The sequence below is a fragment of the Cibotium barometz genome, chromosome 38 (assembly GCF_041138505.1).
Source record: "Cibotium barometz isolate CiBa-2024 chromosome 38, ASM4113850v1, whole genome shotgun sequence".
Taxonomy (NCBI): domain Eukaryota; kingdom Viridiplantae; phylum Streptophyta; class Polypodiopsida; order Cyatheales; family Cibotiaceae; genus Cibotium; species Cibotium barometz.
The window spans coordinates 36,397,371-36,421,519 of NC_141083.1; the positions used below are offsets into that span (position 1 = coordinate 36,397,371).

The following is a 24,149-nucleotide window of genomic DNA, read 5'->3' on the forward strand; positions in this document are numbered from 1 at the left end:
TGGTACAGTACAACTCTCCATTCAGCCGGTATAGCAAGTACAATGGCTGGTACAACCGGTACGGTGGCTGGTACAGCAAGTACGGTGGCTGGTACAGCAGGCACAAATGCTGGTACAGTATGTACAGTGACTGGTACAACATGTACAATGACTAGTACAGTAGGTACAATGGCTGGTACAATAAGTATAGAAGCTGGTACAGCCGGTACAATGGGTGATACAACAAGTACAAGGATTGGTACAGCCAGTACAATGACTGGTACAACAGATACAAATGCTGGTACAACAAGTACAATGGCTAGAAATCATAATAAATGATTAAATACCCTTGCCTTCAGTATTTCTTCACGATGGAAGCCTCCAAAACAGTCCCCAACAGCCGGTATTCTTCATAGGCAGCCTTCAAGAGAGAGAGAAAGAGAGTAGCCATCATTAGGGCAGCCTGTAACGATGGTAAGGGCTAGTGTGCAGCAAGAGAGCCTCTATTAATGAAAACAGAGGGCTCCAATTTATAGATTTGGGCCTCCCATGAGCTAAAATGGCAAGAGAAGGCTACAATGACAAGTGGAGAGCCACACAATAGCTAAAGTGACAAGTGTGAGGCCACTTGTCTCACTTTGATCCACTTTCTAACAAGTGTCAGGCCACTTGTTTCACTTTGGTCCACTTTCTTGCCACATGTCCCAATCTAAGAGATGGGTCCTTCCATAAACATTATCTCTAAAAATATCCCAACTAGTAGACATTCTGTCATAGGCACTTTGCCAACTCTTGGTATCTGCTCAATTCCAGATGTAATGACGCGAACAGAATTTCCATCGGAGTCGGGCCAAAAATAGGAACTCTCCTAAATTTTAGGAGTGTGGTCCTTTGTATTCTAGGATAATCCCCCATTCCCAAAGCTTGTACTTTCCAAATATTTAGACATCCTGGAGTCCACCAGACCCCTTTCATACTGGAAAATGTCCAGGTTGGTGACACTTTGTGATGCAGATGAGCCAGATTCATTTGAAGAGGCTCATGAGGATGAGCATTGGATGCAAGCCATGCAAAATAAGATGGATTCTATCCATAAAAACAGCACATGGGATTTGATAGACTTGCCTGCACAAAGTGGATATACAAGTTGAAAAGAACGTCTGATGGTACCATTGACAGGTACAAGGCCAGGCTATTGGCCAAAAGGTTATGCCCAGAAAAAGGGCATTGATTATGATGAGACTTTCGTACCTACTTCTCGTATGGCCACAGTTACATGTGTTGTTCCATTGGCTACCCATCATGGATCATAGTAACATGAAACGTTTCATCTGTTTCATTGTTTCGTTGTTTCGAAGGTTTCGTTTCGTCTCTTTTGGACAAAACGCAAAGGTTTCAAAATGACACTTCTCATATACACATACCAAATTTATAACATATCCAACAGAAAGATGAAGATGCATTTTTTGGGACTAGTGGGTATGAAATTAGTGATTTTGGAAGTAGGTTTTTTGGTATTTTCAAAATTTGGGCAAGAAAAGGAGAGAGGGAGGAGGAAAGAAACAAGTTGGGAGGGAAGTGGAGAAAAGGGAAGGAGGTGAGAAGAAAAGGAGAGAAAGTTGGACGGCAAGAAAAGGAGAGAAAGAGGAGGGGTGGACCGTGGAGGAGAAGAGAGAAAAAGGGAAGAGGAAGAAAAGCAGGCATGGAGGAGAAGTTAAGGAGCAAAGACGAGGAGTGGATGAGGAGAAGAGGCAGAGCGACGAGCTACATCTGGGAAGAAGCGTGGGATGCGCGAAGTGGCAAATGGGTAGCAAATAGGGCGAAAACACCTGCAAAAATCGCATTTCAAAAAAAAAAAACTCACCCGTTTTTTTTGACCTAACTTTACATTTGGGCGAAACACCGTTTCGATGGGCAAGTTTTGTTTTGTTTCGAAACATTTCGTGCCAAAAACGTTCTGTGTCGTTTCGAGAGGGCGAAACGCGTTTTTATGTTACTATGTCATGGATGGAAAGTGCATCAGTTGGACATAAAATCAACTTTTCTCAATGGGGATTTGCACGAAGAAGTGTATGTAAATCATCCCATTGCTTTTGTGATGCATGGTCATGAAAACAAAGTATGCAAGCTTCGAAAATCACTCAAACAAGCTCCCCTAGCTTGGTATGAGAAGATACATACTTATTTGACCACGCAGAGATTTAGCGATAGTCCAACGTAGAGCACCCTTTATGTGAAAGAGGACCATGGCACTTTGATTATGCTCATTCTTTATGTGGATGACATGCTACTAACTGGGAATGATATGGATAAAATTTCAGCATTCAAAGCTAAATTGCAAACGTCATTTGAGATGACAAATTTGGAATTGTTGCATTATTATTTGGGCATACAATTTGTGCAGACAGATGTTGGGATTTATGTACACCAATCAAAGTACATTCAAGATCGTAAGCCCATCTCTACTCTGATGGAGCCAGAGCTAAAATTGAGCATGTATGTTGTTGGAGAGCCTTTTGAAATGAGTGTTTACAGCCAAGCAGTGGGCTGCCTCATATACTTATGCAACACACGCCCAGATATTCAATTTGGGGTTTCCCAGTGTAGCAAATTTATGCCCAGCCCAAGTACAAGGCATTGGCAAGCAGTGAAGCGGATCTTCCGCTATCTTCAGGGCTCCTCGGATCTTGTGTTGGTATATCCCGGGGGGCAGCTTGCAGTTACATGCTTACAGTGATTCTGACAAGGCTAGTGCCTATGATACACGGCAATCCACAAGTGGGAATTGTTTCTTTTTGGGGCATTCATGCATATCATGGTTGAGTAAAAAGCAGCCCACTGTTGCCACATCTACTTGTGACGTTGAGTACAGATTGTGTATGGCTGAGGAGACTGATGACTGATCTTCATGAGTGTCAGCAGACACCCACCACCATACTTATTGGCAGTCAGAGTGCTATAGCCGTGGCCCGAAACCCAGTGTTTCATGCACACACTAAGCACATAGAGATTCATTATCATTATGTCAGGGAGAGGATTTATGCAAGAGAGATCTCATTATCTTACTGCTCTGCACAGGACAATGTTGCAGATATGTTCACGAAGGCGTTGCCTCGAGAGAAGTTTGAAGCTTTCCGCAAAGCTTTAGGCTTACTCTCGTACAGAAAGTGATCTGCTACAAACCTTGTACAGGTTCACACTGCCGCTACATGGGGGATTTATTGACATATATGCTATGTGTAGTGGCACATGTTAACATGGGCTAACCAAGGGCACTTTTCTCCCTTTGGGTTTTTCCCCTTGGATATTAGGTGTGAGAGGACACCACATTTATTGTATTTTGATATTGTGGAGTCAACCCCCAAATTAGCATATATGCTATGAGTAGTGCCACATGTGAACATGGGCTAACCAAGGGCACTTTCTTCCTTTGGGTTTTTCCCCTTGGATATTAGGTGTGAAAGGACACCACATTTATTGTATTTTGATATTGTGGAGTCAACCCCCAAGCTCCACACATTCTATGCTATCATCTGTGTGTGAGCATCAATCACCATCTCTCTTGAGTGTTCTTGCTACTGCTCATTCTCTGTGTGTCTCTGTTTGTGTGCAGCCCTAACCCTAACAAGTTGACCCCGGATCAAAATTCCAATCAGGGCATTTTAGGATGGAGATTATTCCCTACGAAGCTACAACAGCACCGAAAAGGGCAGCCGTATTTCTTTTGTCATAACTCTGGGGTATGCCAAGTGTGAGTGCCCTAAGAGACTTCTTACTCCCACAAATACGCCCGCCTCTAGTGCTTCACTGGCTGTTCCAAATCCTCTAGTTGAGTCTACCCCACCAGCCCCATTTGTGGGTATCATCAACAGCTATGCAAGAGGGGGTTTCCACCGTAGTGCCAATAGGTAAAGAGGGCAGGACCTCCACTAGTGATTCCTTGAATCAAAAAGATTAGAATCCCATCCTAGATGAGGAGTCACCCAAGCTCCCCAAGTGTCATGGTCTTATCGACGACCAACAAGTCATAGTCTTGTTTGATTGCGGCAGTCCAGAGGATTTTATCTTCAAGCCAATTGCCCAACAAACTCACTTAAGAGTTGCCTCCAGTAGATAGGGCCATATCCTGTTTTGGCACAGGCATGCTGTAGAACACTTGTTCTATGTGCTATGGTTTTTAGAGATAGAAAAGAATGCAGGGTAATCACACACAAGTCCTAAACTATTGATTTGTATTATGTACAAGAAGAAAGTGTTTCAATTCAAATTCAAAAACAAAAGATTAGGCTCAGTGAAAACGTCAACTGCAACCTTGTGACCTTTTGTCTACTCCTAGCTAGCACTTCATCTACATAGAAGCACCCTATGAAGTCCAACACTCAGGAAAGTATATGATTTTGATGATTTTCCAATATGCTCATTGGCCTGTTATGGTGGCATCGGCTAGTAATGAAGAGTGCCCACGACTTCATTGCACCTAGCCGACTTCATGTCCAATGGCCAACTACCACGTGACAGTTATGATGGTCAATATGGCTGCAACTGCTACCTGACTGCCCTATAGCTTGTTATCGGCAGACTGCTGCTCTACAAAGTTGTGTCAACATTCTCCCCCACTTGCATTCCAGCTGCCCCTAGCTGCACGATGTCCATATAAAGTGTCCTTTCACAAAAGGAAAAGATCCAAGCAAAGCTCATCCACGGTACCCAAGATCCAAAACACTAGGAGACCAACACTTTGCGTCAAGCGCGAAGGCTTACATTCCGTTTTTGCCGCATCAGCAAAAAGACTTGCAACGAAACCTGCGGGTGACCAACGCTTGTCTGATCCAACACTTTCCATTTTTCCAACTGTTCATTAAGAAACAATAGAGGCCGTTGATTATCATCTGGTAGCTCACGACGGAAAGCACACTCCCGCGAGCCTGGCAAAACTCCACTATCCACACTCCAGCCACCAATGCATTGACTTAAATGGATTGCAATACCTTCTTGCACCAACTCCAATGCATCTTGAAGGAGGGAAGCAAAACTGAGAACAATGTCTAGACCACCATCTCTCTGTGGAACATACCCCAACTAATATATCCGTTGATACACAGAAGCAAAAACTCCAACTGTGTACAGTCTCCAAAAAATCTGTGCACTATGAAGACACCCACACTAGTGTATCCTCCCAAGGTGAAAAAAAATCTGGTAATGTGTCATCCTGTGGTGCCTCCATGACACCAGACACTAATGAAACTCCACCCAATGCAATTGGCAGGTGAGAAGTCCTCTTGTACTAGCCCCAAAAGTAGATGGCAATTGTGAAGACTTCTCCCTCAAAGACCTGGCCAATAACTTCCTCTGTTCAAGCATGTTGTATGATCAATGAAGCACCCTAGGTGTGTGCTCAACCCGAGAAATGAAAAAAGCTTAGACGCGCCCACATGCATCTCCTTCACACTCATCCTTTGGTTTTGAAGAAGCCTCCTCCTCAAACTCCTATTCCAACTGTAGAATATCCTCTAGTCCAAGATCGGGCAAAACTGTCTCCTGTAGAGCACACTCCCAATCTAAACTCCAGCCACATGTAAAAATCCACATATAGGCCACCATACTTGGCTTCCGAAAGTCCCACATATGCCTCCCAATGAAGGAATCAAACGAAAACCCACAGCTTTCCAGATCTGTTGCATCAACACTCTAATTGCCAGTACCTCTGGGCACTAGTACGCTCATACCAACATGTCCTTGCCTTTTCTCTCTCAGTTTACCTTTCAAATTGATTATTTGCGTGGTAAGGAGAGTGTGGTAGCTGACGCATTGAATCAAAGGCCACATCCGATGCACACTGTGGAGAGTTGCCATAGTGATTATTAAATGCCGATGAAGGCGATGTATGCTAAGGATCCAGATTTCAAGGAACCTTGGAGCAAATGCGTGCATAGAATTGCTTCAGAATACACCATTCGGGATGGGTGGTTGTACTACAAGGATCAGCTTTGTTGTCGTCAAGGGCGGTGGTTTCTACCAAGTGCTTCTACACGAGGCACATGATGTTCCCGTTTCAAGACACTGTGACGAGGGCCCAACATTGGAGAAGTTATCCCGTCTTTTCTTTTGGCCTCACATGAAGCAAGATGTTCGTCAATATGTACCATTCTACCAGGCTTGTTTAGAAGTCAAAGCCACACACCAGGAAAGTTGCCAATAAGCTCCACCCATTGCCAGTTTCAGAGTTGCCATTGGAGGACATTTCTATGGACTTTGTGGTTGGATTGCCGAAGAGCCAAAGGTTCAGAATGATTGTATTCTTACAATTGTTGATCGGTTGAGTAAGCAGGCCCACCTTATTCCTTGCACGTCAGATGTGGATGCTCAGGAGGTGGCTAGGCTTTTCATCCGGGAGGTGTTCCGCTTACATGGACTTCCGAAGAGGATCGTCAAGGATCCAAAATTCATTGGACGTTTTTGGAGGGCCTTGTTCTATGGTTTGGGGACGAAGTTACGGTTTAGTACCGCCTTTCATCCCCAAATGGACGGCCAGACCAAGAGCATGAACAAGACTATGATCACGATGCTGTGGTGTTATTGTCAAGAGCATCAAACTCTTTGGGAGGAGTTCTTGCCATTGGTGGAGCATGCCATCAATGATACAGTGCAGACATCAACCAAGAAGACTCCCTTTGAGGTGGTATCTAGTCGTCTGGTTGTTAACCCAATGACTCGAGCTCTCGAAACTTCGACAAGGAACTATGGTGCAAACCAGGCCATTCAGGATTTGGACCAGCTACTGCGACAAGTACGGGAAGAAATATGGAAGCTGTGGTTAAAGCAAGTCTACGAGACTGAGAAACATCGTTAGGATAGTACCTTCAGAGAAGGAGATTGGGTTTACTGAAGATCATGAAGCAGATGCTCAAACAAATCGGGGAAGTTGCTTCCAAGCTAGCTCCGAAGAAGAAAGGCCCATTCAAGATTATCAAGAAGCTCAATGATGCAATCTTCAAGCTGGAGTTACCGAGCCATTGGAGGATGCATCCAGTGTTTCATTCGAGCAACCTTATAGAGTATCATGGGCCAAAGCTGAGCATTGCACTGGATGAGGATGAACCCGAGTTGGTGGATGATGGAGGATTACACGAAGTCTTAGTACCAGAGCAGGTTGTTTTGCACCAGTACAAGTGAGGTTCTCGTCAAAAGAAGCTCCAGTGTCTCCTCAAGTTCAAGGGCTACCCAATCCAGCAAGCAGTCTGGTTTGATGAGGATCAGTTCACGAACGAGTCTCGCCCATTTTTGAGAGCTTATCAAGAGGCCATGCAACTGAAGACACGTGCAATGCAAGCAGGGGAAAATATGACACACCTACAAGTATGCACATAAGATAGCAACCGACAGGCAAAGTTGGGCAGCACAGAGGACACGTGGCAATGATGAAGTGTCGGCGATGACGTGGCAGTAGTCGGGTACAATTGGCTGATTATTGATAGCTACCATTGGCCAACTAGGAGCATTGGTGCATATATATATGTGGGTCACCAAATCGTCATATTCATCTGCTTTCCTCAACGTTGTACTTCACAGAGCATTTCTCTATAGTGAAGTGCCAAGAGTGAACAGTAGGTCACAGGGCTGCGATTTGACGTCTTCATTCTCAGCCACATCTTGTACTTGAATTTCAGTTGTATTACTTCTAGTTGTACATAATACAAAGGAGTAGTTAAGAACTCTTGTGTGTGCTGCATGTGTGATTCCTCCGCACTCTTCTTTCTATCTCTGGAAAACCCTAGCACATAGGTGCAAGTGTTCTACAACAGGGGTGCCATGAACAGGCTAACGGTCAGAACATGGAAAGAGAGAAAATGCCCTTTAAAAAAAGGGTATGTGTATTGTATACATGACAATAATAAAAGAGGGAAGCATGTATCATCCTCATCAAAAGGAGAAAAGAAAGAAAGAAAGAAAATTAAAAGACCACTAGGGTCTTTACAATGACCCTGGTAAATAACATAAATGAAAACTAACAGCATCAACTGCATACAAGTAAGTAGTGGCTAACTAAGGTATGGCCTGTAGAACTAGAGAGACTAAGGCTCATGGAGTGGTGGCAATGGGCATCCTGGAGAGTGGAGACCCACCCTCCTCAACAGCTATGTAGAGCTACTCAATATCCACCTCTCGTGGGAGAGTACTGCAGTGTCTCTCGAGTATCTCCCGGATTTGAGATTGACGAGGGGAGTGTGTTCTATGTCTCACCGGTCTTGGTCGTCTGGCCCTCCACATCCGGAATGCTCTCTCGATGGATACTCCTAGGAACCTAAGTATGGGCGGCTAGGTTGCTACTGGAAGGCGCTTCCTGACCTGTCTGGTGGTTGAGGCCCCCTCTGCCGTCTCCCTATGTTGTCTAAGACTGCTCTCCTGAGAGGGGGCAAAAGAAGCCGGTGATAGTGGTCTGGGAGGTAGAGGTCTAGGGAGCATCGTGTCCATGTCTCTGTGATGCATGCATCAAGCTGTCTCTGTGTCGGTGAAGCTCCAGGAGGTATAGGGTATAGTCCAAGACATCTCTGATCAGGGTAATCCATGAGCCGGGCAAATGGCCCAAATCCATCTCTGCAAAGGCAATGAAATCCCCCTCTAATCTCATAATATACAAGGCATCTGCAAATGTAATGCTCGTCTCTCTCCACCTTGAGTGAGCACAACCAACAAATCCTCTCCTCTCTATCAATCCCAACAGCTCCCCATCTCTGAAAAGGCAATGAAATCTCACTCTGATCTCGTAATATATGGGGCATCTGCAAATGTAATGCTCCTCTGTCTCCACCTCGAGTGAGCACAACCAACAGATCCTCTCCTCTCTAACAATCCCAACAGCTCTCTGAGTCTCCACCCGCAGAGAGAGAGAGAAGAAAAATAAAGTATGGTCTTCAAAGGCAAAAATGGCCAGCTGTCATGTACAAGATGCATCTTTATCCAAAATAGTCGAGGCGGGGAGCTCTGGTTCAAGTGCTCTCTGGCTGGTGTCCTGGTGCTCCATGCGTGCATGTGTGCATGTGCATGTGTGTGCATGTATGCATGCATGTGTGCATATGCATGTGTGTGCACATGAGACACACACACACACACATGGATATTTAAGCCAACAACAGCTCCTGCATGGCCTTTCGGTCCTACAAAAGGGTCAGAAAAGAACATGATTACCCACTTTTATTGTAGGCTCCCCTTCATCCATGAAAGTATGTTTCCTTTGCAGGTGCTCATCCAAGTCTTCCCCATACATAAGGGCTTTCCTCTTCGCTCTTTTCGTAATCCTTCTGAAATATCTCCAGTCCTTATCTGGGCTCCAAATGGCAGCAAGTTCAGCACGCAGCCTGCAAAAGGTTTGGGGCTGCATCCATGATAGGTAAGCCAAATATGCAAAAAATTGATCAACAAGCCCCACAACAGTTTGACATCAATGAAATATACTTTAACTGTTCAAGGTCACATAAACCTACACAACAGCCATAATCACTGAACAACATTCAACTGGGCAAAGAGTCGAATTCATACTTGAAGCACGGCAAAGCAGAGGTCTTCAAGCTCTGCTTTCACTGCCCACACACCCAACCGTGAAGCTAATGAGCACCAGACTGCAAGTGTCTCCTGTGCAACAGCAAGAGATTTTGATGGAGGCAATGCATAACTGCAACCCAATAAAGATACAATTAGATAAAGTTTCATGCCAGCAAAAATTATAATTAATTGCTTGCTTACCTACACAGTATGTAGGTAAGCAAGCACATATTTCAAAAGGCATACATCGTTCGCATGTTGTGCAAACGGTCAGCAAGCTTTATCAAAACCACTCGTGGATCATTCACCATTCCCAAAAGCATGACTCTTAAGCTGTTAACCTGCAAAATCCAAGACTTTTAGTCACTAAAGAACAAGCTGCAATATTTCCTTAGTGCAAATAGGATTCTTAAGCCAGAACAAATTGCTCCTTAAAAAACAAGCTTGTGCCACAGTCCCTAGCTACCATTGCCTAACCTCTTCTTGAGTCAAGCCACCATTACTTGAGGGGGTTCTATGTATGGATGTTCTCCGGTGCCGTCGTAACAACTGGTGATAATACAATAAGAAAGCAATGGATAATTTGCCTTGAACTCACAAGAACGAAAGACCCCTTGACAATGGCATTAAGTTTATCAGCTTACTTGATTAATATGACTTAGCTTCGACACACCAGCCACTAATTTTGCAACATCACCTCCAAAAAGCTCCCTTATACTCTGGATGTCTTGACACGTATCATCAACAACATCGTGTAGCAATCCTGCCACAACTGTACTGATAGCCTGTAAAATCCATAACATTTGCTGGCTCTCTCTCTCTCTCTCTCTCTCTCTCTCTCTCTCTCTCTCGCTCTCTTAAAACCAAGGTCACCCGCCCCTACACATCCAGATTGAGCTTCAGTAGGGGGGAGCCCCGGTGGAGATTGTCCCATCATACTGTTAGCAGTCATCTCCTGTCTGTACCATAGTGCTCACAGAGGGCCTTCGTTGTGGATGTGCCCGCCCAAAGTATTTTCTCATTTTTCCCAATTTTTCCATGTATTTTCCCTTATTTTACTGATCGTGGGGGGCTGTCTGTACTGGCTGACTCACACGGTGCTGCCCGACTGAGCTTTTTGTGCTGCCTGACTGAACATGTGCTGCCTGATTTTACCCAGTCGTGGACATGTGGGCATCCTGTCGGCTGATTTTGGGCTGGTGGTATAAATACCACCCTTGCCCCCACCTCCTATTGTTGTACCGGATATTTTATATAGCAGAGTTTATACAGCTTCTCTCTCTCTCTTCTGTGTTTGCTCTTCTACACTCAGTTCTGCGTTTAGATTCAGGCTGGTGGTTCTCTCCTGCGTGTGCTCATCTTCAGCATAGAGTCCTGCTGTGTGTGTCAGAATACGCAGCGGAGATGATGACCAGATCTGGGAACACGAGAGCAAAAACGCAGGCAGAAAAACAGCACAAGAGAGAGAGAGATGTAGGCGTGTAACTCTGCTCTATATACACAAGAAGATCCCGAGAAATGATACAAATAGTGGTATGGGGCTGGGGGCCTATATATATGCCCCTGGGAGAGCAATCGGCCAGCATAGGAAGTGCCCACGACTGCTGAAAAATGTCCACGACTTGCAGTCGGCCAGCAGAAAAGTGCCCACGACTGAGAAACTGCAGTCGGCCAGCAGTCCAGTAGCCCACGACTCATGTGTATGCAGTCGGCCAGCACTGGAGTGCTCCTGGCATCCTCTGGCAACCCTCCCAACCACTGGAAAAATGGGAAAAAATAGGGGAAAAATACGGGGAGTGAGGAAAAATGATAAAACACCTAATAAGGGCGGGCACACCCACAACAAAGGCCCTGGTGTATAAATCTAGACAGGAGATGACTTCTAACACCCCCTCTCAGCTCCTAGCTGTGAAACCAACCACTAGGAGCTGGGGTGCCGCCTGAGCAAATCCTGAGAGAGCGACTTCGTGAAGAGGTCCACCGTACTGTCCTCCGTCAAACAGAACTCTAGCAAGATGTCATCAGCAACGATCTGTTCACGAACAAAGCGCCTCTGGATGACCGTGGGTTCCTCCAGTGGAAGCCCAAACCTGCAATGTAACCTCCTGCTCTCCGTAAAACTGCTCCTGGGCCTGAAGTAGATCCCCTCGTGTCCGGATCTCCTCCCCAAAATGAGTCACTCCAACCGTGGAGTCGGACTCCATCCAACAATCCCCCTCCTGTGTACAAGAGTCCATGATCCTTCGCATGCCGCAGAAACCACAGGAAACGCAATCCTGCCTCCCAAAGAGACATCTGCAACCATGAGCTCAACCGCCTCATCAGGAAGCTCCCGTCCAATCTGGTGTCCATCAACCAGATCCATGAACCATACAGCTTCTGAGTCACAGAGACATCACACTGCTCACAAGGATCACCACCTGTTACGGTGCACAAACAAGTCCTGGAAACCTGATGAAACCTGTAAACCACCCCCTCTGAATCCGGAACCACAAAGCCTAAAGAAACCACCTCCTTCTGCAAGTAATCACCTACCACCTGCCTGGCTTTCCGAAAGGTCCCCGTGGAAAAAACATCCTCAACTACTGGAAGTTCTATCTCCCGAACACTACGAGACATCAGAGCATAAGTGACCTGTTCAGCTTCCTCTGACTGACGAACACAAGAACTACCAACATCAGTACTGGAAAGTTCCTGCCAACTGCTGCCATCTACTGGCAAGCTATCCACCACCTGGTCTCGGAAAGCCCGCACCTGCAGCGTATCCACACTTAAGTAGCCATAACCAGTCTGCCACTCATCACAAACCTGAGGACCTGGGGGAGAGAGTGCTGAAAGCTTGTAAACTCCATTCTCCACTCCGCCTTCCCAAACCACTTGGCCTGTTGCTTTGTCCCGGAGAGCAACAAAATGCTCATCAAACTCCACCCGTACGCCAGTCTTGCAAACCTGATGCACTGACAACAGATGAAAACCAAGTGCCGGAACATACAACACCTGGGAGGAATGCTTCCCCCCTCTGCCATCGGGAACTATCTCCATCCTGCCCTCACTATGAACTGGGATAGTGGACGTATCCCCAGTAAGAATATGACCAGAAAGCCTGCAGAGATCCTGTAAACCGGAACGGGAAGGAGTCATGTGCCTGGAAGCACCACTATCGAGAATCCACTCCCGAGTATCCGTTGCGGAGAGTCCTCCAATCTCCTCCCTGCCTGAAGAAAATGAAGCATCGGTGTCCATCACCTCCAGGTGCACAAAAGCCGGAGTCTTCATGATTGCTGCTGAGGAGTCTTCACCCTTCTCGGTCTTCCGCTTGGGACACTGTCTCCAGTAGTGGCCTTTCTCGCCACAATCATTACAGGTCCTCTCTGCCTTCAGTTTCTCGCGGTCAGCGTCGGACTTCTTCTCAGAAGACTTCTTCGATGAAGCCTTCCCTTTGCCCGAGTTACGGCCTTTCGACCGTTGGCCAGTAAAGGCCTCCGAACCTCCACCCTGAGGAGGGTTCGTGAATCGTTTCTCCTGGTCCAGGACCATGGGCACAAGCTCCTCCCACGTGATGGTGCTGAGCCTGCCACTGGTAATCAAAGACGAGTAAAATGCTGAGTACGAAGAGGGCAAGTGAGACAGCAACGTGATGGCCATGTCCTCTGACGATATCTAGCCTGAAGAACTTCCTGCTGAAGAGCCTGCAGCTTGTTAATATGCTCCCGCATCGTCGACGACTTTGCAGGGCTCATAACTCGCATCTGTACTTCCAAGGAAATCCTCTTCATGGGCGATACCCTGTTGTAAAGAGAGGCCAAATGCTGCCATATACCTCTGGCCAGCATCATATGCTTTATATGATTGATTACCTGCGGTGTGCAGTTGAGGAAAATAAACGAACAGACCCTGGCATTGACACGATCCCACATCTGTGTCTGGGCCTCCCGGTCCTTTCGGGTTGACGGAACTCCCCTTCTCTACTTCCGACCGTGGAACACCAACAACGACGAAATTGGCGAGGTCATAAGACTCCAAAACAGATTCCATCATCACCTTCCATATGCCGTAGTTACTCCCGTCCAACTGACGGTCCACCGGGAACGTGGGGAGTGTCGGAATCTTCACGTGTCTCTCGGCCATCTCAAACAGATCTACCATTGCGGGGATGTACTCTGAAAAGGGTGGGTGGGTGGGAACAAAGAAGAACTAAAACCTGCAAGTGGCTGTCCAGCAAATCAGCCCGCCTTCCTCTTGCTTCTCTTCTTCCCGATCAGCCCAAAACAGTCCACCAATCAGCCACAAAAACAGTCCCCCTCTTGCTCACACAAATCCCAAGACCTATCTAGAGCCTAGGCTCTGATACCATGTCAGAATACGCAGCGGAGATGATGACCAGATATGGGAACACAAGAGCAAAAACGCAGGCAGAAAAATAGCACAAGAGAGAGAGAGATGTAGGCATGTAACTCTGCTCTATATACACAAGAAGATCCCGAGAAATGATACAAATAGTGGTATTGGGGCTGGGGGCCTATATATATGCCCCTGGGAGAGCAGTCAGCCAGCATAGGAAGTGCCCACGACTGCTGAAAAATGTCCACGACTGCATAAATGCAGTCGGCCAGCAGAAAAGTGCCCACGACTGAGAAACTGCAGTCGACCAGCAGTCCAGTAACCCACGACTCATGTGTATGCAGTCGGCCAACACTAGAGTGCTCCTGGCATCCTCTGGCAACCCTCCCAACCACTGGAAAAATGGGAAAAAATAGGGAAAAAATACGGGGAGTGAGGAAAAATGATAAAACACCTGATAAGGGCGGGCACACCCACAACAAAGGCCCTGGTGTATAAATCTAGACAGGAGATGACTTCTAACAGTGTGTGCTCTCAATTTTCTGTCTCATATCCACTGCGTATTCCGACATGGTATCAGAGCCCCAGGTGGCTTGAAGTTTGGAGATATTGGAGAGCTTGCAAGACTGTTGATTTCTTGAAGACCTTGGCGAGCTTGTGGGAGATTTGAAGAGCTTGCGGCACTGATGGTTTTTGGTGCTGATTGGAGAACTGTTGGGCTGTTCGGGACTTGGAGATCGGGTAGAAGGCGGCCATCACCGTTGGGCAGCCAACTTGCATATTACTTGCAACCTCTTCTTCATTTTTTTTTCCCACCCACCCTCCCTTCACAAGACCAAAGTAACCCCCGCGAGATGGCAAACTTGCTTGAGATGGCTGAGAAGCACGTGCGTCGTGAAGATCCCTACTCCCCCACGTTCCCGGTGGATCGACAATTGGACGGGACCAACTATGGCATCTTGAAGGTTATGGAGTCTGCATTGGAGTCTTATGACTTGGCTGATTTCATTATTGTTGGTGTTCCGAGGTCAGAGTTGGAGGACAGGGAGCTTTTACCCTCTACTCAAAAAGAACGGGAGGCTCAGGCACAGTTGTGGGATCGTGTCAATGCCCGTGTGCGTTCTTTCATCTTCCTTAATTGCACACCTCAGGTGATTAATCATATCAAACATATGACACTGGCCAAAGGGATTTGGCAGCATTTGGCTTCTCTGTATAACAGGGTATCACCCATGAAGTGGATATTCTTGGAAGTGTAGATGCGGGTGATGGATCCTACAAAGTCTTTGACGATGCGGGAGCACATCAACAAGTTGCAGGCTCTTCAGCAAGAGGTTCTTCAGGCTGGGAAGGAGATATCTTCAGGGGACATGGCCATCAATTTGTTGTCTCATCTGACCTCTCAGTGCTCAGCTTTCTGTTGGAAATCATGGATCTAGGACTAGGCTAGCCTAAGGAGGCTCAAACATAATGCTAAACATGATTATAAACAAATGACAAAAGCAATACAAAGCAACACAAGATGCACTTACTTGACCAAGAGATTGTGTACTTGAGAATGAATTGTTGTGTGACATTACATTGAAATGACCCTTTATATAGGTCCAAGTACCATATGGGCTTTGCCTTTGCATGTGGGATAACTCCTAGCCTTCACCACATTCATCCACATCCCTTTGACCTTGTCTATGATATGACATAGATCACTTTTTCTAACACCCTTCCTTGATCATGGCATATCATAATGCCCTTCCTTGATTCTAACATTACATGAAAGAAAAAGCTTAACTCATAAGGAGTATAGCTCTACAGTACATAAAAGAAATTAGCATCGCTCATAGGGAGCATAGCTTCTACATTGCGAAAAGAAAATGACATGACATGAAAAACATTCCTCTCCCATACCCCATCATCATCATAGCATCATCATCATCATATCCATGGGCATCATCATCATCTGTCATCATTTGTTGGTCATGGAGACCCAACTCCCCATCAATCCCCCCTTGAGGGCTACATGGCCTACTGAGAGATATTGTGAGCATCATAAAAACACATAACCTACATCATCGGTGGTTAGAGGTGTCCATACATAAACATTTGGGTAAGAGAGGGCATAATTCATTCGTCATTATGATATGTGAGCCATGACATAAGAATCATCATAGACAGCATCTTGTTCATCTTCATCGATATCTTCGTCTTTATCTTCATCCATTTTTGCGTCTTCATCTGCATCTTTATTTTTGCATAGCATCTTCTTCGTCTTGACATTGCACATAGATTGGTCGTGCATTCCCATCCTTGAGGCATCTTCATAATGCATAGAATTTTCCAAAAAAGAGGTAAAAGAACATCCTTCCTTAAGTGCCATAGGAACAACCTCTTAAATTACTTTAAGGTTTTTAAACCTTAGTCTCAAAATAATAAAGAATAAGAATTCTTTATTTCCAAATTAGAAACGGCCAGATTTATTCGTCCGGCGGGCGGCTGCTGCACTGATTTAGGATCTGTCAGCGTTCGAAGGCTCCACAGATGATGCTGGATATGGATCTGGTCAACTGCCTTCTTCATCTCGCCGTCACCGCCTGTGTTCTGCTGTGGCCTGCGCTACTGGGCAGCTCCTTCTTCTACTGCTTCGGACAGTGATAGCTTCTCATTCCCTCCTGGCTTCTGTACTAGGTTCGTGGTTGGCCGTGCACCGTCGTGAGCTGCCACACATGCTCTACTTGTTCTTGCAAATGCGTGTCTCGGAGGTTGCTGAAACAGCTGGCACTTGGAGATGTAAATGTTGAGGCCCGTGCTGCTATCTCTCGTTCTGATGCTGCCGTCTACAGCATAGCCTTCACTACCGGCTAGCCTTTGCTTTGTTGCCGAGCTGCTTATCTATTCTTTAGATGCTCACTCTCTCTCTTCATGCGGTGTGTGTTCCAAGTACCTCTTGTATGGCAAAGCGAGCGCTCGTCTATGGACTCTTATCTCCTTTGAGAGTCTAAAGGGCTCTAAACTAAAGAGACCAACACAATAATCCTAATGAAAGAGATTAGTGCTAATGATGTGAAAAATACTAAGCTAAGCTAAGAGAGATAGACCTAAGCTATTGGAGAGCTGAACCTACCAGGCAGGCTCAAAACCATCACATGGGAGGAGCTTGTGCCTATGGTCTTGGACCACAAAGAGAATTTTACAAACACTCCACAAGGCGGAGGTTCTAAGGCCTTGACTGGCCAGCGGTCGCAAGGCCACAGTAAGGGCAAAGGTAAGTCTTCACAGGAGAAGTCTTCCGAGCAGGAGCCCGACTTGGATCTTGACGCATTGAAGGCAAAGAGGACCTATAACAATTGTGGCGAGAAAGGCCACTATTGGAGGAAATGTCCTAAGCGGAGCATCGAGAAGGGTGCAGATTCCTCAGCAGTAACCGTGAAGACTCTAGTTTTTGTGCACTTGGAGATTATGGACACCGGCGTTTCATCTTCTTCGAGCAGGGAGGTGGTTGGACAAGTGGAGCATCGAGAAGGGTGCAGATTCCTCAGCAATAACCGTGAAGACTCTAGCTTTTGTGCACTTGGAGATTATGGACACCGGCGTTTCATCTTCTTCGAACAAGGAGGCGGTTGGACTCACCGCTAGGGATTGGATTCTCGACAGTGGTGCTTCTAGGCACATGACTCCTTCCCGAGAGTTATTATAGGATCTTCGAAGGCATGCAGGTCACATCTTGATTGGTGACGAGTCCACTATACCTATTCACAGTGAGGGCAGGTTAGAGATCGTTCCCGATGGCAGAGGGGGGAAGCATTCCTCCCAGGTTCTTTTGTCCCATCTCTTGGTTTTCATTTGTTGTCAATGCATGAGGTTTGCAAGACTGGTGTACGGGTGGAGTTTGATGAGCATTTTGTTGCTCTCCGGGACAAAGCAACAAGCCAGGTTGTATGGGAAGGCGGAGTGGAGAATGGGATTTACAAACTCTCAGCACTCTCTCTTACAGGTTCTCAGTTAGGTGATGTGTGGCAGTTTTGTCATGACCACTTGCATGTGGATACGCTGCGATGGTAGGCTTTCCGGGACCATATGCTGGATGGCCTGCTAGACGATGGCAAGCAGAAACATTCCAGTTCTTGTGTTCGTCAGTCAGAGGAGCCTTTACAAGTGAACTATGCTTTGATGTCTCGTATTATTCGGGACAAAGTGCCTCTTGCATTTGAGGAAGCTCTTTCCCAGGGGACTTGTAGGAAAGCCATGCAAGTGGCAGATGGTGACTTGCAGGAGGAGGTGGATGTTGGGCAACCTCCAGACTTTGAGGTTCCGGGTTCAGAGGGGGTGGTTTTACAGGTTTTTGAAGGCCTTGTATCGTCTTCAGCAAGTTCCCAAGACTTGGCATACCAAAGTTACAGTTGATGATGCTTGTGAGCAAGTTGATGCCTCTTTTTATCGGAAGTGGTTTGGTTCATTGATTTGGTTGCTGAATACCAGATTGGACTTGAGCTTCCTGGTGGGGTTGTTGAGCTCATTTCTGCAGACACCTTTGAAGACTCATTAGGACTCAGGATTGCGGATCTTGTGGTATTTGCAGAGTACGAAGGATCTTGGACTCTTCTATAATACTAGAGAGGGAACGACGGATGGAGTCAATCTCCACGGTTGGAGTGACTCAAATTGGGGAGGAGATCCAGACATGAGGAGATTTACATCAGGCTATGGATTTATCTTTGGCTCAGGACTTTTTCCTTGTCGTCTACAGAGGCAGAGTACCAAGCTGCTTGTGGTGCTACTTGCGAGGTGGTGAGGTTGCAGAGGTTACTTCGCGAGATTGGGTTTCCACTGGCGGAACCCACGGTCATCCAGAGTCACTTGTTCGTGAGAAGATTTTTGTTGATGACATCTTGCTAGAGTTTTGTTCGACGGAGGACAATGCGGCGGACCTCTTCACTAAGTCTCTACCTCAGGCTATGCTCCGGCAGCACTCCAGCTCACTAGGGTTGGTTCCACATCCAGGAGCTGAGAGGGGGTGTTAGCAGTCATCTCCTGCCTATACCATAGTGCTCACAGAGGGCCTTCGTTGTGGATGTGCCTACCCAGAGTATTTTCTCATTTTTTCCCATTTTTCCATGTATTTTTCCTATTTTTACTGGTCATGGGGGGCAGTCTGTACGGAGTGACTCACACTGTGCTGCCCGACTGAGCTTTTTGTGCTGCCCAGCTGGCCGATTGATTTTTACCCAGCCGTGGACATGTGGGCAGCCTGTCGGCTGATTTTGGGCTGGCCGACTGGTCCCATAGGCCTTTCCCCCACCTCCTATTGTTGTACCGGATCTTGTATATAGCAGAGTTTATACAGCTTCTCTCTCTCTCTCTTCTGCGTTTGCTCTTCTACACTCAGTTCTGCGTTTAGATTCAGGCTGGTGGTTCTCTCCTACGTGTGCTCGTCTTCAGCGTAGAGTCTTGCTGTGTGTGCTCTCAGTTTTCTGTCTCATATCCGCTGCGTATTCTGACACATATGTGTACCTCAGAGCTACTTTTAGTGGCCCTCGCTTTACCATGGCCACACCAGCACACACTAGAGTGACACGGGGATATGCAGCTTTGGCCCTACTTGAGCGACATTGCTTCCAGGCCCATTTCCAGGAGCCCAAGATGAAGCGTTGGCTCTTCGACACCCTCCTCACACCGCACCTTTCAGGAGACCAGATCTATCAAAGCAAGATTGGCAGCATGTGGAGAGGCCCCAGGTCATGATGTTCTCTTGCATGATTACCATCGGGGATGTAGCAAACTCCGCCTGAATGATCGCATGTGGGACCGATGGTTTGCTGCAAATGGTGGACGCGCTTTTTCAGACAGTCACCTACCTCCACCGCATCAGCACCATGAGCCCCCTCGGATACCAGAGGCTTGCCCTAGAGTCCTCACGACAGCTCGCACTTGAGGGTGACTCTCAAGGTTGGTCTGGACTCCCCTTTTCTCCAGCTGTAATATGCGGAAGCTTCGGAGAAGAATCGGTAACTTCAATACTCAGAAATCAGCACTCTTTTTGCGACGGATATTAACTAAAAGGAGAAGTGCAAAAAATAAAGCGAGAGAGGGAGAGATGGAGAGGACACACTATTGGGTCCCGATTCCCCTCTGTAGGGCCCCCACCACGGATGGTGTATTTGCTTTATTAGAATGATGAGAAATCTGAAAGAAAATACAGCAATCTTGGACCTTTTCTTGGCTGAGAAATCTCTGCCCTTGACCTACAGTCCTTCACCCCTTTGCGTTAGCAAGCCCTTGGCTGTCTTGGGCCCTTGGATTGCTTGAGCACTTGGTGAATGATGAGATAAATGAATGGGGTTGTGGGCATCTCCTTTTATACTACCCAATCATGAGCAGTCGACCAGTTCCATTTCTGCCCACGACTGAGATCACAGCATTAAATGCTGGAAGAAATACATAAACTGCTGCGCATCACTTAAATGCATGGCTGGGCACTCATGCGCATGGGAAATAGGGCTGGGCACTTAGGCGCCTGCTGCCTAGGAGGCTGGGCACTGAATGCATGGCTGGGCACTCATGCGCATGGGAAATAGGGCTGGGCACTTAGGCGCCTGCTGCCTAGGAGGCTGGGCACTGAATGCCCCCTGTTTCGGAGGAGGCTGGGCAGCCTGTATGGGCTGCCCCAAACTTGCCTTAAACCTCTCCCAAGGCTGGATAAGCAGTCGGCTACCCCTGGCTGGTGGGTACAGCCAGGGCCTTCCTGGCCCTCATGGGGGTGGTTTCACACCATCCCCATGCCCACACTAAGATCCGGGGTAGCCCTATGGGCTGGCCCCTTGTCCTAACCACTATCTACTCGGTGATCTGGCATCCGGTACCATACCAGATACACAGAACCACCGACATCATTCTAGAGGGAGACTCAGCGCGGACTGGCACTGTTTCATGTGTAGGATAGTGCACACCTGACCTTGGACTCACGTGCAGGACAATGCACACCTGACCTCGGACGACTGAGATGGATCCCTGGCTGACTCGTCCCGGACTGGGCTCACATGGGACCAGTTCACCATCCCAGGTCCTGCACCTTCTGTACAGAAATGTCTACGTGGCATCCAAGTGCGGGATGCACGTGACATCCCCTTCTGCTTAACTTGACGGAAGCTGCATAGCCTCCAAATAATCCGTGCCATACCGCTTCGTGAGTTCCTCGGTCCTGAAACTTCATGAGGAACTATCGTAGTCTTCGGCCTGAGCCATGCTTGAAACGGTGCAGAAGGATCTATTCTGGAACCATAACTTTTGCTTCATCCACAATGTCTGGTTCCGCTTCGTCTTTGACCTCTAGGGGGTGGACCTCCATATGGCTGCTTCAATCTTTGCTTCATTATCCGAAGATAAACCAAATCTCCTTCCAAAAACTTCATATCCCTTCGGTCTTTATTGGCCTATCGAGTGTAGGCCTCTTGCGCTTTAGCCAATCTGTCTTTTACTGACTCTAAGATCTCCTAATAAGACTCCGTCACTCTGTTCGCCTCCGGTACTGAAGACGAAGTCCTGGTTAACAACGACTGGAAAGGTCTTCTAAACGCTGCCTCATATGGAGTCCTGCAAATAGCTGAAGAAAAAGAGTCATTTAAAACAGCTTGAACTAAAGGCAAATACGATTCCCACTTACCTTGCTGATCGTGGACATAACACTTCAGCACATCAAAGGCCAACTGGTTGTATATCTCTGTCTAGCCATCTGTCTGTGGGTGGAATGCACTGGAAAAATTCAGCTTAGTACCAAAATTATCAAACAATGCCCTCCAAAAATGACTGGTAAACTTGGCATCTCGGTCTGACACTATGGTCCTAGGAATCTCGCCAATCGGGTACCAATGCCGAATGAACAACTGGGTAACATCCTCGGCGGTCACATTGGCCCTGCAAGGAATAAGCATAACAAATTTGCTAAACCTATCAACAATAGTTAAGCACTACGTATTACGCTTACTCGGATTGGGAGGCAGATTTGTGACAAAGTCCATCGAAATGTCCTGGAAAGGACCCTCGGGAATTGGCAAGGGCTGTAACAACCCTATCTTCTTTCCACGAGGGGCTTTCACCTTTTGACAAATTTCACAGCGTTGTACATATGTAAACACATCACGCCTCATGTTTGACCAATAGTATTGCCGTTCTAATTTCTCCAGAGTCGAATTCATGTCCCTATGACCACCTGTAATGGCGTCATGGGCATCATGGAGAAGAGCTGCCCGGAATGATTTCATGACACATAGTCGGCCTTTGTAGAAAAGCCAACCATCGCGTATCAGAAAATGGCATGGTCCTATGGCATCCAATGCATGTTCCCACTGTGTACCGAATTCCTCGGAATCCGCGTACGTGTGCTTCATGTCTTCTAGTCCCGTACCAACAAGGTCAAGTCTAGTGGTCTGAATCGTAGACACTTGTCCCTTCCTGCTCAAAGCATCGGCCACTGGATTGGTCTTTCCTGGAAGGTACTCAATCATACCACCGAACTGCTAGAATATTTGACTCCAACGGTGTTGTCGATCACTCCACTGTGCACTTGGCATCGTCTGAATCCAGCGCAATGCCTGATGGTCAGTGCGAACCTCGAAATCACGGCCATACAGGAAATGTTTCCAATGTTTCAAGGCATGTATAACTGCTAGGAGTTCACGATCATAGACTGAGTAGTTCTTCTCGGCGGGCAGTAACTTACGAGACATGTAAGCTACTGCTAGGAGTTCACGATCATAGACTGAGTAGTTCTTCTCGGCGGGCAATAACTTACGAGACATATAAGCTACTGGATGACCATTTTGTTGTAATACACCTCCAATTGCGATGTTACTCGCATCGGTGATCACCTGAAATGGTTCGTCCCACAAGGCAAGGGCTAAACAAGGCGCTTCTGACAAAGCCACCTTGAGGTTCTGGAATGCCTCCAACGCTCGTGGAGTCATTCGAATCTTTTGCCTTCTTGTTTTCACTCCCTTTAGCAGATCGGTGAGATCTGCCGAGAGATCAGAAAACTTGTTGATGTGGGTGGAATATGCCTGGCATATACCCACAAATGATCTAATGTCATAAGCTGTCTGAGGTACTTCCCGGTTAACAATCTCGGCCACTTTAGCCGGATCAAGTCGAATGCCTTCAGCACTAATTATATATCCCAAGTAATGCACCTGGAACAGATAAAATTTCGACTTCTTTTCATTGAAGTAGAGCTCGTTGCTTTCCAGCAACTTAAGAACTTTCTCCACATCAACGTCATGCTGCTCAACCGTAGCTGAAAATATTGGTATGTCGTCCAGAAATATGCACACACACTTTCCAATCAAATCCCGAAAAATACGCATCATCATGCGGTTAAATGTAGCTGGGGCGTTCGTCAAACCAAATGGCATGACCACAAATTCATAGTGGGCACGTTCTGTACGGAAGGCTGTTTTGGGGATGTCCCCCTCTACAATCCGTACCTGGTGGTACCCACTCTTTAAATCCAGTTTTGAGAACACCTTTGCTCCATTCAGCCTCTCGAGAATATAGTCAATTCGAGGCATCGAGAATCTGCTCTTGATAGTTAGCTTGTTGGGTGCACGATAATCGACACACAACCGGGAAGACCCATCTTTCTTCTTGACAAACAAGATCGGTGCTGCAAATGGCGACACGCTGGGACGGATGAAGCAAGCTTGCAACAATTCTTGGAGTTGGCGGTCCAACTCCGATTCCATTGCCTTAGAAAGGCGATACGGAAACTTGCTCGGGGGTTCCGAGCCTGGGAGGAGGTCAATCCTGTGATCCTCTGGTCTGGACGGGGGGAGCTGGGGAGGGAGACTGTCCCGAAGAAAAATCTTCTGGAACTTTTCATGGAGAACGGAGTACTTCTCGGAAGCACTGGCCACCGTCTGGGCTGTCTGGATGTAAATCATCGCACACTGTGCATCTTTCCTGACTGCTTGCTTAGCCTGCAAGTGGCTTATGAGCGGAAAGTTTGGAATTCCTGGCTCACACTTAATGGTCACTAGGGTGTTTGACACATTCCGATTGATCTGGAACGTGTGCTTGTCCCACTTGACATCAGGAAGAAACTTGTGAAACCACTGGATACCCAAAATTATGTCTGCTCCTACAAGAGGGACAACCATAAAGTCATGCACAAACTCTATGCCCTGAATCACTAACTTAGCACCTAGAGCTTCATACTTGCCGCTCGTTGTCATACCTGTGCTAAAACCCTCAACCTATTTGTCCATCGGAGTCAGCTCGAAACGGGCACGCCTAGCGGCCTGTTC

The 24,149-nt window shown here is 47.0% G+C and overlaps 1 protein-coding gene across 1 annotated transcript in view; it reads right to left on the reverse strand.

The window, feature by feature from the left end:
• The window catches only part of LOC147616657 (uncharacterized), a 108,504-nt gene that overhangs the window by 73,401 nt on the left and 10,954 nt on the right, over positions 1–24,149 (reverse strand). Inside the window, exons 4-8 of the mRNA XM_086777725.1 lie at positions 10,164–10,304; positions 9,997–10,068; positions 9,766–9,860; positions 9,517–9,649; positions 9,170–9,352 (exon numbers count right to left, since the gene is read on the reverse strand). Coding sequence (XP_086633851.1) covers positions 9,170–9,352; positions 9,517–9,649; positions 9,766–9,860; positions 9,997–10,068; positions 10,164–10,304 — 624 coding nt within the window. The remainder of the gene's footprint in view (positions 1–9,169; positions 9,353–9,516; positions 9,650–9,765; positions 9,861–9,996; positions 10,069–10,163; positions 10,305–24,149) is intronic.